General features: G+C 37.9%; 1 protein-coding gene across 8 annotated transcripts in view; it reads right to left on the bottom strand.

Annotated features, from left to right (window-relative positions):
• CDC42BPA (CDC42 binding protein kinase alpha) overlaps positions 1-18,727 on the bottom strand; it is a 200,241-nt gene that overhangs the window by 74,559 nt on the left and 106,955 nt on the right. For all 8 annotated transcript variants that reach the window (XM_068940120.1, XM_068940123.1, XM_068940121.1 and 5 more), the window contains exons 7-12: positions 15,240-15,333; positions 14,268-14,468; positions 13,420-13,668; positions 7,976-8,055; positions 6,632-6,798; positions 5,649-5,771 (exon numbers count right to left, since the gene is read on the bottom strand). In XM_068940120.1, coding sequence (XP_068796221.1) covers positions 5,649-5,771; positions 6,632-6,798; positions 7,976-8,055; positions 13,420-13,668; positions 14,268-14,468; positions 15,240-15,333 — 914 coding nt within the window. The remainder of the gene's footprint in view (positions 1-5,648; positions 5,772-6,631; positions 6,799-7,975; positions 8,056-13,419; positions 13,669-14,267; positions 14,469-15,239; positions 15,334-18,727) is intronic.

The raw sequence follows: 18,727 nt of genomic DNA, 5'->3' as shown, positions 1-18,727 counted from the left end.
TCTTTTATGACAACGTATCATAATTAAAAACAGTACCCTCCTCCTGCCCCCACCTCGCGCCCTCCCTTCCCCCCCTCCCTCCCCAAAACACACTAAAAGTAATGGGTCACTCAAGAGCTGGCAAGCCTTCTCCTGTTTATATAGTTAAAATTAATTTCAGATGATTTTACTTATTTCTAGTGTTAAAACAATTTGTGTTTATGTGGCCTGCTTTATTACTACCATAAATACAGAAAAACTACCACAGGCAGTTTCTTATAAACTGTCAATCATCTACAAAACAAAACTATATTTCTAAGGCACAACTAAATAATGTCATAAAAATATGCCCAAATGCTACAATATCAAAAGCTGAAATCCCTAAAATACAGCAGACACCTGAAAATTTCATGACAGCAAGGGAAGAATGCTAGCTTTTTCCTTCTAGCACTTTACTTAAAAATATGTATTAAAAGAAGGATATATATGATGGTAGGTTAATTCCCAGTTCTATGAAATCACTGGGTGTTTTGCCTCTGATTTCAGCTGGGGCAGGACTTTAGATCGTATGTATTTCTCTACACAGGAACCCATCCGTACTCTTACTCGGAGCCTTTTGCTACATTGTCATAAACGCAACCCTAAGACTGGCTCTTAGAGAAACCACACAGAAGAATATATACGTTCTTAAGAGCTATAGTTTCTGGAACACAAGAATTCTATAAGCAAATGAATAAACATTTACTTGTACCCATATAAATATTCACTGCTGTTTTAATTCATTGACCCTTGCTTAAAACTTTAAAAGAATGCATTTCAACTACAGATGTAGCTCAGTGCCAGAAATTATTCACTGCCTGTCTCACGTACTCTACCCTGAAGTCACCAGCAAAAAAGTAAGTTCACATGTTGCTCTGCTGAGCCAAGATAAATCTCTTCCGTGCATGAACTACATTGTTCCATGGCTTTATTTTCTTCCTCTATTGCTGTCCTTTACATATTTGGCAATATTAAAGATTCCTCACAGTTTTCTCTTGTGTAACTTAGAGAACAAAAATTATAACTTTGACCTCAAAAATTGAAAGCATATGCTAGCTTGTAATTTCCTGCAAAACTAGATAGGCAAAAAATGTCATATTTTTCTAAGGTCCCACTGGTGGCGCTCTTGAATTTGACACAAATTCTTGTTCATGTTTATTACCTTCTTAAACAGGTGTTTACTCTTACAGCTCCAGAAGAGGCAGTAAAACAGACTGAAGCTCAAAAAGCCGGTTGTGACATATGAGTAGCAAATGATAACTCCCCATCTATTCATCTCAGTGGTTGCTAACATATTGCTAACTAATATATGCAAACTCTCACTGTAGAATGTCATTACATTACACTAAATTAATTACCCGAGAAATGAGGCCAAAGCATAAAGTTCAGCTCTGTACCTGAACTAAACCTCCTTAAAGTTCATCAGACCAAGATCTGGAATTTAGATATAAAGGCCATCCAGGAAGCTTGGAACTAGCTCCACTCCATTTGGAAGCATTCAGACACGAGCATCTGGTTTGTGCTCGTCTCCTGTCCCCCACTTAGCTTTAAAATCTATCTCACAAAAATCCATTAAATCATGTAAAATACAACATTCTCTTTTCCCCCAATTTTATCAAATTAGAACTGATTCGTTACAGTTCAAGGCAGAAATGACTGCCTTCCATTTAATGGTTGTATTGCTGGACAAGATAAGGCATTCGAGTATATACTGGGAAAGTTATGCAATGACTATGGATGGATTAGATGATTCCACCTCCTTCTTATTTGATCCCATTTTTCACTTCCATCCCAACAATAAGAGCACATATTGTGTGAGGAATAAATATACAAATTCAGTATATGGTGTGCATAAACAGTGAAACAGAAAATTCTTATTGGCTACTTAAGGGAAAACCTTCTCAATATTAACTGCCTTCACCACACATTCCCTTCTCTTAAATCTGAAAAGGCATATCAGTTGTGCTGGAGAATTTTCCCTTTTTTTTTTTTTTTTTTTTCTTCGTTAAATACCAAAGAGAGTAATACCTGCAAGAATGAGCTAAAAATCTAACCTGCTGCTGAATAAGTCAATAATACAAATATTATTTAAAGTTGATTCTGCTGCTTTTCTATGAAGGGTTGGTCCCACCCAAAAGCTGTTCTAATGTTATGCTGCTTTCCAGTGGTCCCAAGAAGCCAAAAACAGAGATGTGGATTGGTACAGAACAGAGATTTCTGACCACGTCCACTTTCTCCTCATTACTGGAGGGACACCTGGCTGGAGTAAAGCTTCACAGAAACCTCTGTCCTGATGCAGAACCAGCAGGGCTTCACTCAACCTGGAGTGATCGTCCCTGAGCTAGTTAAGCCATGTTTCACATGCAAAAACAATGCTTATGGTAATGATACAAAATTGTTGCATCACAACAGAGGAACTGTCCAGCTGTACATCTGTAACACAGACTTTTTGAGACCACTTGATATTAACAGTATTTAATCTATGTGTTACAGTCCACAGTTCACACTTACAGCACTGGGATACTTTATAGTTGCATTTTTACATATCAAATTCTTCAAGAACCCTCAGAAGCAAAGGAATGCAACGGAAAGGAAAGCAAGGTTCACTCCCTGAAGGCAGAGCAGCTCAACGATGCTAGAACTGAGAGGTCGTTCTTCCCCCTCTCCTCTCTCCTAGTGTGCTCCTAGTGCCCACCTTGTCCTAGCTTATCAATTACTTCATGAGTTGACTAAATTGTATATAACTGGATAGTTGTTTCCTTCTTTTAGTGAGGGAATCTTTTAGTAGAGAGTCCAAGAAGCGCAGAAGGGGATGAAGGGCCACAAAACCGAGAGCAGGACAGAGAGGCAGGTAATAAATACCTCAACCCATTTTGGTGGCAGGGAGTTGTGTGGTCAGGTCTGCTGCTTGTGGAACCGCAGCCTTACAGCCCAAACTGTTCCCTCTCATTCAAAACCTCCCTTGGCTACTCCCTGCCACTAGGAAAATTTAGTGTCGCTGCAGTTTCACGCATACAGCCCGTTTCCCAGATAACTCACGCTCTTCTGGTACCATTCCAAGAAAACACACAGAAAACCGCATCTCCAATTTGAACTAGCTTTTATTCTGCATCCAGTTATAACGCACTAAGCAAAAGCACACTGTCAACCTCCCTGGTTTTCAAAAGGAAAGGGAGGGCCACTCAATGAGGTCCGACTAGTGAGATTTTGAGCAGAAGTGATCAACTGCCACTTCATAACTGATTCCTATTAGTACCCATGTTACATTTCCAGTCTACATTAACACCAATAATTTGTCCTACTATTTTGAATATATATAAGCAGAACTGTGTATAACGTTGCTATCCTTCACTTTTTAAATACTATGCAGTACTTCAGGCAGTTCTGCAAGGAAGTGTAAACGCTGCCATATACTGTGACGCGCAGCAGAGGCCGAGCCCAGGGCTGCTAGCGCAGCAGCCCAGGCCAAAGGCCGTTTTAAGAATATTGCTTGAGAACTGCAGGACAAAGCAAACAGAGCTATGCATAAATAAATATAACAGGGCTTGGATAAGTATATGACTTAAATACAATGCAATCTAGTAGCAGGTCTCACAGCGAGATGCCATCTTTTCCTGTTTATGAACTGCAAAACTTGAGGATGCCAAAATGCACCGAGGTCTTCAGAGACAGGTTTCTGCAGTGGTAAAAAAGATAAAGCTATCTACTATACTGTTCCTTCCAATTTATTTTAGCGTATTTGAGTGGCCTTGTCATTATTTCTTAATAACTGGAAATATAAAAAGCCATTTTGTCCTTAAGCCTCAGACCTAATGGCAAATCCCTATGTGCCGTTTATCCTTAATGCCTCCAATATAATTCCTCTCGCCTCCTGAACTGTCATACAAACTCTTTGCTGACAGCGAAGATACATGACAACAGAAGCAGCACATCCCCTATGTTTCACCCACATTTCTAGAAGAGTCAAGAAGCGATTTTTAGGTGGCACAGCACAGGTACTAGCAGAACGTAGAGAGCTCTGTTTATTACAGTAGTGACGGCAGAGAAGTAAGGCACAATATATAACAATAACTGAAAAAATAAATAAGTTTGACGTTCTTTTAAAGGAAAGACAGATATGATAGAAAATAAGACCTAGGTGATAATCCTCCCTCTTAATTGTCTACTACGAAACACAAGACAAAATTTACGCCAAAACCTTTGGTATCTCTCCAATACTAGTGTTTTAGGACAAGAAACATTACCAGAAACCGTGTCGTGACTAAGCAAATTGAAAAGCTATTAACACAAACATGCAGTCTTCTAGATGCAGACTGCCTATTTTAAAGCAGGTGTTGTACTTTGCCATTTTTTGCAATTCTGACACTGACAGTTCTAAATCTCACGTTTCATATGTATCATCTAGTCTAGGTTCTAATGTTTACTTCAGGTTCATTTCTTTGAACAAGCGGTGTTTTCATTTTCCATTTATAATAGAATACTTTGTGAATTATGCTTTGTTCCTAAAACCTTGATAGGGGTTTTACACAAACAATCACATAGCTTTTTAAGAACTCTGTCCTTCCCTAACATGGTCCAATTGTTAGTTATTTGCTTCACTCTTGTCTCCTATTTTTTGTCCAGGAAAAAAAAGTATTTTTGGAAAGCTTATCTTAGAGAAAAGCATATGCATGTTAGAAAAAAAATTTCAGTTTTTTTTTTTTTGGGGGGGGGGGGGGTTGGGGAGGAAAATCTCATCTTTTAATTTCTTTCCTCTAAAGCAGTCAAAACTACTGGATGCGTTTTAAAACTCTAAAGACAATGATAAAATTATATATTAGCTAAAATGCCTAATCTGAAAGAAAGTACAGAAACAACTGAAAATGTGATGACATCTCAGAAATTTGGCCCTTCCAAGCAAAACTCAACGGAAAAGACGAGGATGAAAAAAATTAATTGGTGCTTAAGTTGTAACATCAAAAAAAAAAAAGTGAGAACGATCTAAGATTGTTAAAACTGGTAGGCTAAAGCACTCACCCATCATATTTACCTGCACACAGGCAACACCACCACTTTCCTGTCCTCCCGTTTACTACCTACCGACAGGCTTGAATTGCAGAGCGCAGAGACATACAAAGCAAGGAATGCTATGGTACGAACGTGAGCGACTGTGACGTCTGAAGGACTGAAACTACTTTTGATACCGCCCCAAATAGCCAAACAAGTTTCATCTGCTTTTGCAGTAAGTTGTAGGAAAAAACCAAAAGTCTTCCGAAGAAAACTGGGTCACGGTTTCACAGATGCTCAAGTAGAGCCTAATTCACAATCAACAAAATTAGAAACAGCATGATTTAAAACTAGTGGAACTTTACCGCTAATAATAATAGCGGAAGTCATTGAAATCCTCTTTCTCCTTTGCAACTCTATATTAATGGCTAGGATTGCTGAATATTAAGTTGAATTTGTACGAAATGTTGAGAAAGTAAACGTTCTTCTTAAGGGCTACCACTGAAGAGCAAAGGGTAAAATGATAAGTAAAGCTGGACTAAAAATCTCTTTAGAAAAGCAAAACAAAACTAGCATTACTTTAGGGAAAAGGTCTCATCAAATCATTTCCTCTTACAGCTTTCACATTAATAGTTTTGACTTACCTGTTACCTGTTTCTTCAACTTTTCAATTTCTTCCTTTAAGCTTTTAATTTCTAAATCTTTGCTTGCTGTTATTGGGCCATCCACTGTTGAATACTGCAGAGCCTGGACCGTCTGGGTGGACTCTAGAAAAACACAGAGGGACAAATTACACTTCTGACATCTCAGGAGGCCAAAAAGGTATTATTGACAAATCAAGAAACGCCAAACAGCCTCTCCACAGAAGCATATTAAGTACTGGAAAGTACATTAAAAGTAAGTACTGGAAGTACACGTTCCAAATGTTAATGCCTGAACCACAGACGCAAAACCTTAAAGCACAAAAGCACTGAGGTAAGAAATTAAATTACGAAGAATATTTCAGAAATTCCCAGTCTCCAACATCATTAAATGCCTCTAAGGATCTAAAGGAAAAAAAAAATGGTATTTTTTCCAAACCATGGAGAGCAACGCACACCTTTGAGAAACCGAGCATTACGGTTGGTTACGTGGTCATTTCTGCATCAAGACCTTTCCCTGTCCCCAGAAAAAGCAAGTCTCACTCCTCTTAAAAAGCAACAACAACACACACCTATACTTGTCAACAGTATCACTGACATCGATGGGATTACTCACAAAGATCTACCGTGTGATTAGGATTCTACAATTTATAATTTTCAAACGCTGAACGCCAGTGGATATTTTAGTGATTGCCAGCTGAACAAATTAAGTTATCGTAGATTTTAAGAATGAAGTCTTTGACAGCACAGTTACCAAGTCACGGTGTGGACAAAGCTAATGTTATAAGAAGCAGCATACACAGGACATCCTAGATAAAAAGTATCTCAAATTTAATTTGTCAACAGAAATAAAGAGAATTCTTTTCCATTAAAAAACATTTCAGGAAGTGTATTTTTTTTTTCCAAGAGTAAAATCCATACCTCAACAAAACTACAGCTTAATCTAACTCAAGATAGTGACTGAATGATCTTGTTAATGCCTTTACCTTGCAGTTTTCTACTAAGTTCAAGCTTTTCCTGTTCTAGACGTCTTATTCTCCTCTCATAAGCTTCTGTTGCTAAACTATCCTCCAGAGTTCTTTGGATGCTGGCATCAATGTCCATGGAGGGTGGTCCAGCTGTCAGTCTTAGACAGCTGCGGTCTGAAAGCACACTGGAAAAAAAAGTTAAACAGTACTAGATTGCATAAGAAGGGTGTATTTAAAAGTTTTTTTAAAAAAAAAAAAAAAAGGTTGTTTAAATTGTTTTTTACTATCTAAATAATTTGCAGTAAAACAATACTTTGTTAGTATGCACTCAACTTAGAAATTGAATTAATTTTTATTTAGCATGATTATATTTTCAACGCATTCTTTAATATTACATAAAAGTGAAATTAAAAACAAGCATTCAGGATACTCTGTGTCAGCCAGATAACAAAAAAAATAATCCAACTTTCTGGCTGGTTAATAAGACCACAATAACAATAGATTTTAAAATAATTCCTCAACTTTGCCAAATATCTTTAAAGATAACAACCACAACAAATGCTGTAAAATGATTACATGAAAACTAGTCTGTTTGACTCAGCTCCTCAGGACTCTGCGATACACTGATTGAAATATTTATTTCCTTATGTCGTCTTTGGTCTGCAAAAATCCTCTTTAATTTCACATTTTAAACAGAGATTTTATGAAGACACTGCAACTGTGTGCAACCCACATATTGGAAACACGGAGGCCCTGGTTCTGCAGATACTCGTTTATACATACAGCTAAGTTATGCAAATAATCCTTCCGGAGTCTACAGGACATCTCACATTGCAGAAACATGGCCTTTCAACATGGCTTTTCAACAGTTGGAATTTTCTTTTTTTCTTGGTAAATGGTCAGGTAGAGCGCATGGATTTCTTTTAATTCAGCAGTATAACGGCACATGACAAATACTGCATTAGTAACAGTATCAATAAAACTCTTTTTTTTTTTTTAAGATTTCCATTCAGACTTACAAGAGCGCCAAAGGACTGGAAAGAACACAGCTCTTAAAGTTTTCTAAGCTAAGTTTTCTCTGGGTCCGCACATCTGGTCTTACCTTTGTCATATGCATTTAATTTCATATATTGGTTGAGAAACACTGTTCTCAATAAAACTCCTCTGAACCCAGGTGTTGACACCTCTGCATCGAAGTCTTGCCTGCAGAGAGCTTTTGGGCAGACACCATTTTAGATTATGGCCCAACAATCTCCTCAGCTAACCACATTCCTCGTTATCTGCTTGGACTTGGTTTCATTGGCAGAAATTTAGGCTATTACATAACTACCCTCTGGATAGTTTTGGAAAACTCTTACTTACCAGCTACTTGTATATGTGAAACCCACAAACGGTAAATGATGGCCAGAAAATGCAGTGTGTGATGGTGGAGGCATAGTTTCCTAGAAAAATAATGGGACAATTGAGTAAGATCCTATCGGACCAAAAAAAGATGTTCAAGTTTTAATCATATGTGAAGTGTTAGTGACAATACCATACTAACTAGATTCGCAGTCATCCTTATCTACAACACAAATATGAAACTGCATCACTAAATCTATTTTAATAGTATGCAGTATGTAAAAAATACAGTATGCTGGTATAAAAATGATTTTCTAATTAAATGTGCTATCACTGGAGAAAAGCAGGATATTACAGATCTTACAAGCCAATTCACTCCTTCCTTTCTCCTAGCACAAAGGAGTATCATCTTTTATTCTCTCCTTTACTCCTCCCTGCTCTTCAGCTCCTCCCCGCTCTTCAGTCAGCAGGGCTTCTGCCTGTGATTTACCAACCCCATTTCTGAATAGGCTTTCTCTGTTGGAGAGAACAGAAGTCAGATATTTACTGGCAAAAAAAAAAAACAAAAAACAAAAAAAAAAACAAAAAAACCCAGGGTTTTCTAACCGTATTAATGCTTTGACCATTTCTCCTTCACTGCTCCTTGTTCTTGCCAGATAAAAGAAGAACAAGCCCGAGACAAATCTCTGAGCTTCTCCTCAGGCTAAAACCATCCTGTTGCTCGATTACTGGAACCATTATAAGTTCCAATATTCTTTAGTATCCTGTTAATAGGATCCTGTTAAACCCAAAGATGCAAGGTTTATGATTTTATACTCCAGATGCTCTCTCAGTCTGTCTCACGTAATGCCTTCTTAAATAATGGTCATCAAAAGAAACTCCCTAAGAAGAAGATTATCACATTGAGAGTGCTAAAAGGTGTGAAATTTTAAAAGGCAACATAATGATTTTTTTTTTCTGAACCCAAACAAAAAGAAGAAAAGAATCAGCTGTACACGTTTTCATGTAAAACTCAGCAGGAGAGAACTGGAAATAAGACTGTATTTAAAAGAAATCCAAAATTACATTTTCATTGGTGGCTTTGGTCATATTACATCAAAATCTTGACCTTTTAGCAGACAAAAAAAATCTTTACATCAAAAAGAAGAGTTCCAGCATAAATACAAAGCAGCACTCATGACATGGCTAAACTGTGAAAGAACTTCAAGTCTACACTGTTGAGTATGTTGGCAATTAAGAACAAGACCAAATTATAAAGCCGTAACTTTCCACTTGTTTGTATAAAAACAAAGTATGGCTGTGGTAAGGTTGTCGATATTTAAATAAAACGCAAGCATTATACACATTAAGACATTAAGTGAAAGAATATCATTCTCTGTACTATAATCACAATAATACGTAATGGATAAAAAATAGTTCATATGCAAAAATTCTTTACTTCCCTACTACATTTTGTTCTCCTATTTCACAGATTCCAGTTTCAGAAGCTCCTACAGGAATAACTTTTAAAGAGGCCAAATAAATATAAACTCAGTATTGTAACAATCCATACGGCAGATGGTCTTCAGTCACCATACAGGCAACTATGGATTATATTTGTTCTAAAATATCTTTTGAGCAGATGTGACCAAACCCATCGTTATCAATTGGGAAAGGGTGTTAGGAAGCATCCTCTGTTGCTTGTAGAAGCAAATCAAACACTCCCGTTCTCAGTCAGGAACATAACAATACCAAACATAATAATATCTCCTCCTCTCCAATATGAAATAGCATAATCAGTGACTTTGCTCCAACAGTCATTTCCTGAAACTCTGCCCTTGAATCTATCCTTCTTCATTCTCACTCTATACATACATATATATGGGTGGCAAAAAATAATGAAAATGACATTATATTGTTTTCCATTACGCAACCATTGAAACCATGACACGTGGCCTGTGAATACATCAAAACTTTAAAAACTGGGAACTCTAATGTCATAGCATATTTTTTAACTTCAAAGTTTTAAAACGTTGGCAAAAAACGATTTCTTCCCCTTACACAATTTACACAGCTTTCATTCATCAATGAGTTGTTTTATAGAAACTAGAACACTATATTTTGAGAAATAGTATTAAAATAGCTCATTGCTGATATAAAGTTATCAACAAATGCAAATTTCAAACACTAGTTTCCACCTAGCACAACAGAGGCAAATTATTAAAGAGAACCAAATCACGAACATAGTGAACACCAGAAATAAAAACAACAGTTTCAGTCTTAGTGCCACGACAGACCACAACAATTGTATTCCCAAATTTAACACAACTATCGCAACTCAGTAAGTATCGCTTTAGGATCAGTTGAACAAAAGCGTATGGACATACTTGGCTTTAAGTTTGACAACAGTTAACTAACTTCAGTGAGGTAAGAGATAACTGTTATTTAAGTGTATGTAGAACTATTTAAAGAATATTCATGATAAAGGTTTTTATTTTGATTAGAGTGGGGGAAAATAGGAATGAATTTTGGAAAGAATAAATATTTAAACATTTTCACAAGAATTCAGGAACAAAAAAAACCCAGAGCTCTCCAAGTATCAACAGAGACTGGCATCTTGTAACTGCATCCAAGGAGTGGGGACACAAAACACTAGCCCTGCAAAACAGCAGAAACTACAACAGTTTAAGATTTTTCCCATCTGCACCAGCTTATTAAAATTAAGGTTAAGCATCTTTTCAGGATCATTCTGTAGTCTGTACTGCAGTCTCAAGTTATTCTTAAATCTGTATTCTTTTTTTCTCTCCCTTAAGCATGACTTCACTGTTAAAGCGGTCAAGCACAGAAACCCTGAAAGCTTTGCCCTGGGTCTTACTAGGGCATACAGTAGCACGGACTCTGTATTACAGAGACCCAGTGAGGCAAGCTGATCTTCTCAGGAATGTAATAATTCATATTAGAAGAACACACTGCATGACTAGGGCTTTGAATTGTTTCTATTCTCTGAGGTAAACAAAATCAAATGACACAGAAATAGAGGGGAACAGACGTTAAACTGAATTACTGCAAGGACTCTAACAGGGAAAAAAAGTAGGTAAGATGGTTATTTGCAAATAGGTAGGTACAAAGTGTCAGAAAATCTTAATAATGATGTGAATTTTCACATTTCATTTTTGTGAAACCTGATTCTTTTCTGATTCTTGGGCACAGATCAAAATACATATTTCCTGCTACTTCTGTGAACTCAAATGAATTCCGATCCTGACAAAATTATAAACCGAATCTAAGTGTATTATGCCATTGTCAGGAAGGTTACTGAGTCAAAGAGTCAAAAGTTAAGAAATGATAGACCTTAAGGCTGCCTGCACTGTTTGGCCCTTTTGCATTTCTGTATGCTTTTAACATATAGTTTTAATTTCATTACTGTGGATATAATTTTTCCACGGGACCAGTCTCATTCCAAGTACATGCCTTTTCGATACTGCCTTTTATCCACAGCATTGGGCATTCCTCATTTGTTACATGCCATTCAAATCTGGCAATAAATAAAAATAAAAAAAGGGAAAGAGAAAAGTCTCATCGGCTTTCCTGTGGCACGTACTTCTGTAATAGCAATGCAAATACGGGAACCCTCCTAACAAGATGTCTTTGAAATAATGCAGGGGAAAACATCTCCAGATTACACATCAGGAAATTGAGATGAAGAAATATTAAATACAGTGTCCATTAGTAAGAAAAAAAAGTAAACAACCCTCAAACATTCAACACCTAAGCCTGGATTTTTTCAGAGATTCTCAGATGCCAGAACAAAAAAACAACCTTCAGATGTTTCAAATTCAGAACCTGAAAATGAAGCTCCAGGAAAAAAGCAGTCACCTCCAACAATTCAATAGCATTGATTTCACCACCTCAGAAGTCTAAAGCAAATTAAGTATTGGGCTCATTTTTTTTTTTTTTTATGGGTAAGAGTCAATTCATCACAAGAGCATTCTTTCTTTACCTGCAGCCCCCTGTTTCTTCACAATGGAGAAGCATTCACACTGCTTAGCTCTAGGCATCTGCTGAGTGCCTCAACTGGGCGCTTAGGCTCTGAAAAGGAAGGCCCCTAAACTGGACAACATTAGACAGTGTGAACAACCTCCAAAAAATAGTTTAGCTTCACAAATATGGCAGAGTTGCTACATATAGCATCCATTCCTACCACCAAATTCTGATAATTGCCCCTGGGAAAAATAACGTGCGAGCAGTTATCTGAAGACCGTATAAAAAAATCTATAAAATACTTTACTCGTGCAGGTAGATGGGCAATACCAGATGTAAGTGGAGAATCACTGAGAATTCAGACTACTTTGTAAATTGCAGAATTCGTTACCTTTTAAATGCTGGAGCTTGAGAGCTTTTCCACCTCTCCCAGAAATTTTGGTACTCAGTATAAAAACTGAGGAAAAAAGGAAAAAATTGCAAGTTGTCCTATGCAACCAGAGTGATTTGCCTAACTTGTCTACATGAAAGGGCTCTGAAGCCAAAATGTCCACACCGCACATCTCCGCCACTGAACGTCAGTTGGTAAAGGTTTTTTTTCCAGGTTTTACTGTGCAGCTCGAGGAAGGGTATGCAAACAAGCATCACTGGGCCTGTGACAACTCATGCTGCCTATAGCCTATCTGCAGGCACAGGAAGCTCTGGGGAACTCAGATGCACACACAGGCAGTTCAGAAAAAACCAAAAGTAAGGACGATGCTTCACCTTACATGCAAACAAGAGGTATCTGCAGCTTTCAATGAATATAAATGTTATTTCCATGGAGATAACACAAGGCATTCCTCTGATGCTAACGACCCCTATCATCTGTTAGGGTTCCTGTTCAAAAGCACACAGACGCTAACGTTCTTAAAAATCAATGCTGACAGGTTTTTTTAGCAAAGGCAAAATTATTTAGTTCTCACAAGGCTTGGTCTTGAAAAATGGTCAAACCACTTAGCCTGAACTTGCCAAAAACTCAACCTGAGTCAGAAATCAAGCTTGGAAGATGTCAGTCAGAATGAACTGAACAAAATCTGGCAGATATGTGAGCAATTATGAACTAAGGTCTACAATAAAGTGTATTATGCAAACTTAATGTTAAATGCCAACAATGCTGTGCTGGAAGTACTGTGTTTTGCAAGCTACTGATATATACATCTATTATTCTTCATAAGACCTGGACACTAAGAACTTCTTACTGCAAATAATAGACGCGTTAGTTAAAGCACGTGTAAAGTTACAGCGACTTCTACAAAACTGAACTCAAGTCATCCTTACACATACAGGATTTGGAGGATCAGCTTCCAAACTACGAATATATTCTCCCCACCATTTTTTTAAAAGAGCATTTATTTGTTACGCAGAACGGGAAATGTATGCTAAAATAAACTGCCGTTTAAATATACCTTGTTGCAAGGTACATTACAAAAGCAGATTTGTCAAAGTGTTAGTTCTATACTTACAGAATTTTTTAAGCAATCATCATCCACATCGAAGTTTGATGTATCAGTGGGGCTGCTGACTTCTGGGATGTAAGGTGCCTCACAGTTTCTAATATTATCCCAGTCAATTCCAGCAAAAAACGGATGGTTCTTAAAGTCTTCTATCCCATTTTGTCCAAGTCGATGCTCTCTGCTACAAATGAGCCTTCGAATGAGGTCCTTTGCACTTTCAGAGACATCCGCCACTTGAGTGGGAAACTGAAATCTCTCCTTAAAGATTAAAATAAGAGAGAATAGTTTATTACCAAGAAAAGGTTGAAAAATCACCTTTCTTGGTGAAAATTACTGTGCAGAAAAAGAAATATGCTAATACTCAGGCTCTCAGAGCTAAACAAATGCAATAAGGTTTCTAGGAAAAAGACTTTCCCAAAAGATGGAAACTACTGAAAATGTTATGTCTTCTAGTTTTTCTTGCTTATTTAAATTTCTCTCATACATTCTTGGACTCTACAACTGCCTCCAGGTGGAAGAACATTTAAGAATCTACTGCATAAGCCAACAAATGGATCTGCCAGAAGAAAGCCAAGCAAAAGGAGTGATGTAATGTAGCCAAGGCTTACTCCTTCGAGTGAGCTAACAGCCACTTTCCCAAATTCAGATTTTTTGTTTTGAAGTGTTTTATCCCAAAGCAAAGCCATCTGCGTTCCATAACCATAAACTTACTACATGGAAACACATTTTACATTCTACATTTATGAACATGAACAAAATTATTACTTAAGAACTCATTTTTTAAAAAGCCTCTAAGTTACCCCTTTTACTTATTAAAAATTAGCTTAGAGAGAGACAGAAAGAGGAAGTGCACTAACTTTGTGGTTCATTATTTTCCCATAGGTCTCCACCAAGGACTCTGCATAAAAGGGCGTTTCTCCATAAAGCATTTCATACATGCAAACGCCTAGGGACCACCAGTCACACTCAGGCCCATACTTCCCTTTTCCGTCTTCCATGGCCTGCAAAATTTCTGGAGAGATGTAGTCTGGAGTTCCAACTGCCACTGAAGATTGCACCTGTAGAAGTTACAATTCCATCACTACAATCAATTTCCATCATTACCGACCCTGCTCTGTCTGGCGCTGTGCATATACTCAGATTTGGTCTAATGTTCCAGTTGTAACAATCACATCTAAATACAAAAAAGGCTTCTAGATTCATAAAGAAGTACTTAGGCATCCAAGCCACTTCGTTAATAGGCATTCCAATAATTTACTTTGGATAAACCCTTCTAAATATTCAATACGGGAGAAAGAATGAATCTGTCAATTTTTATGCTTGAGGTTGTTATTAAGTAATTACATGTTAGGTAATCATATATGTTAAATCAAATACTTTGTAACACTCTGTGCCATGATTAACACACTGGAATGACATACTTGTCACACCTATTCGCTCTGCAAGTTTAAATATACCACTGAAATAGGATGATGTGCTATCAATGGTATCTTACCCTGCTTATACTAAAGCTTGCACTTTCAGTAAAAATTGGAGCTCAGGGCTCAAAACTGAGAGGTTCATAGTTCACCAACAGACACACATTCTGTATTGATAGTGCATCTTCCCTTTATTTATTTCTGGGTTGATATATGCATTTAAAAAACTTTAACAAACAGCAAGTCTAGGCAGTATGTAGCTTCTATTTATTTTTTTTTAACTGAGGTTAGTTGCATACCAATACCATTACCATTCCATTTGAAACACTTTTTCTCTTTAATTAGCACATATTTTAGTCACAAGCAAAGGACAGAAGAAAAGGTGTTTGGGAATATATCGTTCCAATTTACCGTTCCATCTTCCATCAGTTTCAGACAAGAACCAAAATCTGCTAATCGAATATGCCCGTTCATATCCATCAAGATGTTGTCTGGTTTAATATCCCTGCAAATAAAACATATTTCAGAATCAGTACAAAAACATAAACAAGAGAATACTATTAGCTCTGAACTAGAAGTACGTGAAACTTTAAAATCAGCTAAAGAATTCTAGTGGAACACTCTCAGTGGAAGATGCATACTTATACTGGAGATGTAAAATAATCTCCAAGATTACTGTAGAACAAAGGTCAATGAAACCCTGAAATAATTAATGCATCATGAAATTGAATGTCTTTCGTCTAATTTTTTTCTCATGTACATAGGGAGCTGAGATACACTTCTGTCAAACTTCTGCTGAAATAACCAGCAAAGCCATCAGTCTTGTATCATGCTTTTATTACAATAAATACTTTCACACGTATTTATCTACATATAATAATTCATCTGTTAGATCTGAACTTTTAAAAGTGCATATTATGAATTTCCATTTAGTTTTACAAAATTAAATCCCGATTCACTCATGACCCTAGGAAGCTCATTTACAAAAGTGGAAGTGTTACTATAATTTCTCCTTTTTCCCTGTCTGTTCAAGGCAACTTCTTTTTTCTCCCGCTAAAATGATTCAGGCACTTAACCACCCCACGGTTCAAACGCGTTTGGAAGAGAAGCTATGGTCCTAATTATTACTAAAGTTGCAGTCCTCCCATTCCTGATGCCCTGTGCTGCCCCAGTCCCCAGGAGCGAAGGCAGGTACAAGCAGCAGAGAGCTGGAACGCGAAGTAGCCAGCAGGGCTGGAGTATCCCAGCAGATCCCAAGTCACGAACAACATGTCACAGCCCAAGTCACGAGCAGGGCTTTCGGGCTACAGCCAGTCCAATACCACCAGTGAGTCAATGCCTCACAAACTGTGCCCCGTGATGTGAAAAACAGGTATTACGGAACACGAGGAACAGAGCTGATTTGGCCTTAGATGCACTTATCTCCTTATTTTAAGCACAGCTGTTGTTCTGGGTAGCTCAGGTTCCCCCGCACAACCAGGCTGATGACTTGAAATACTTATGGAAGTAAAGCTAAAAAAATCAAAGCTAAAATTAAATGCACCGCTAATTCAAATCAAATTCACAAGTCAGTTTCCAATCTACTGTATCTTGGGACTTGCATATATTAGCACTCAAATGCAAAGAGGTGTGACAGGGTAAATAAACAAAGCAAAATCTCAGCTTCAAGAGTCAAGGAAAAGCAGGCAGCATAGGGTGGCCCATGCTGTAAACAAATTTTAGCAGCCACCTCAGAAAAACGCAGAAGCATTCACAAAATAAAAAAACCCACTACTTAAGAAATCACACTTTTTACGTAAGAGGGCATAACAAAGAAGATTCTTCACAAAGTAAAACATAAAAATTAACTGAGAGCATTCCCTAAATAACACCTTTCAGTTCAATTTTTTCTAACACTGAATATGCCAAAGACTTATGACCTCTAGATTGAGACAGTTTTGCTTATTTTACATTGACCCCTCCAAAACATTCCTTAAGTATGTTCCTAAATAAAAATAAACACATGCTATTGAGACCTCTGGAGATACAATTTCAGCATAAAACACCTTGCAAAAACATGCATCTAAAATCAAGTTCCTCTTAGAAGCTGGACCTAGTTCAAGGTAAACAAAAACACGAATCACCTTTGAGGCGCCATTTCTCCAAGTTCTATCTTTTAATACATTGCCGGGGGGGGGGGGGGGGGGAATCAAACCAACCCCTCACACTCCGTCTCACAAAACAACAGAAGAGAAAAAAAATCTCACACTGTCAGCATTATGCAAAAACAAAACTGCAAACAACATTGTAAGCACTCAGAAAAACAAGTATTTTCTCCAAAGCCGGGTTTCGAAGGCTCAGTGACAACTTTACATAAGCAATTTAACACAGTTAAGGGGAAAAAAAGAAAAAGGGACCAACTTAAGGCATACAAATTCTTTTCAGCTGTTGTAACAGAAGGTACAGCTTACGGACACCTGTTCTGAATTCACCTGAACTGCATTAAGAAAAGACAGTCTGAAAGACAAGAACTGCTGGTACCTGCAGAGCAGAGTGCGCTATTAGCAAAGGGAAAGTTAAGAGAATTCTGAAACCCAGAAGGGAACGAGGAAGGGGAACAATTCCTGCCAGCGTAACTAAAGAGTCAGGAGGAGATGGTTACTGAGGAAAAATAACGGGGCATAAAACCTACCTCTATTGAGTCTGCAGTTTTTAGACTCCATTAGAATTAGGAGTTTTATGCCAGGTTTATGTTTTTAAGACACTTGGCAGCAATTAGGCATCAGAACTGATTCTTTCTCCTGTTTTAAACAGAGCATGGTCTTCTCTCTTCATGCTCACTACATATTCCCCAGTTTATCCCAGTTTCTTCACCATATGCACTGGATCCCTCTTCCCATTTTTCCACGTCAGCTGTAATACTACTGCTGTCATCCCCTGGCTCCTAGACTCACCTCGAAAGCTGGTGGCCAATACTACACAGCCCATCAAACCCGAATCACCTGCCTTCTGATTTCATTCTTCCACTCCCAGCTTCTTTGCTCTTCAGGCCTCGTCTGCCTGCTTGCACACTCGTTTAACCAGTCTTTTTCTCCCTTCTCATTGGCCAGTATTTCCCCATGGTTGCTTCCCAGATTCCCTTCCCAGCTTCTTATTCCAGCCTACTTCCTCTATCTTCTTTCCCCACGTCTGGTTCTTGTACCGCTGCAGAAGACTCATCCTTGGCACCAAAAGGAAGACCACTATTAACAACACAGAGTCTCCTCGCTTTTGCTAGTGCCTATTGCCTCCGCCTCCTGAAGTCGCAGGGAAAGTCCCTTCCTCATTCTTATAGGTCTGAAAGAGGGCAAACCTACAGCAGGAGAAAACTACAGAGAATTTAGCTGTCAAACTTTGCATGAACTTTGTTTGAAACTTGCAACATTTGAGTATTTTGGGAGAAAAAATACAGCTTGAGTATGTTTAGGTGGGGGCACGAGAATAAAAATGCAACCACAACTCAGGGAAGATTACTTCCTGGATTTTAATGGTTCCTCCCCAGCCCCGAGCAGAACCTCTTAAAATGCTAAGAATTGTTTTTTCTCTTAAAACCCACGTAGGAAAAGCAGTATGTATTTTTTCAATCTTGCTCTCAGAAACAGTAGATACCTGCTGCTTCAGGCAGATACTCAGGATGGAAAATTTCACACCAAGAGGCTAGTATCTGACAAAAGTAGTTAGCAAGTAATAACAAGTTCTATGGTTTAGCAAAGGGAGCACTGGGTTGAAAGCCTGCAGACTTGAGTTCCTTGGTGACTCCAGGCCAACCGTTTTGACTCCACGCCTTGGTTGCATCATCTCCCAGCGATAACACTGATGCTCAGTCAAGCACTAATATCACCTAGCTAGAAGAATGCAGACTACCAATACTGTAATAACCT

The sequence above is a fragment of the Struthio camelus genome, chromosome 3, assembly GCF_040807025.1.
Source record: "Struthio camelus isolate bStrCam1 chromosome 3, bStrCam1.hap1, whole genome shotgun sequence".
NCBI classification, from domain to species: Eukaryota; Metazoa; Chordata; class Aves; order Struthioniformes; family Struthionidae; genus Struthio; species Struthio camelus.
This window is presented reverse-complemented; position numbering and strand designations above follow the sequence as displayed.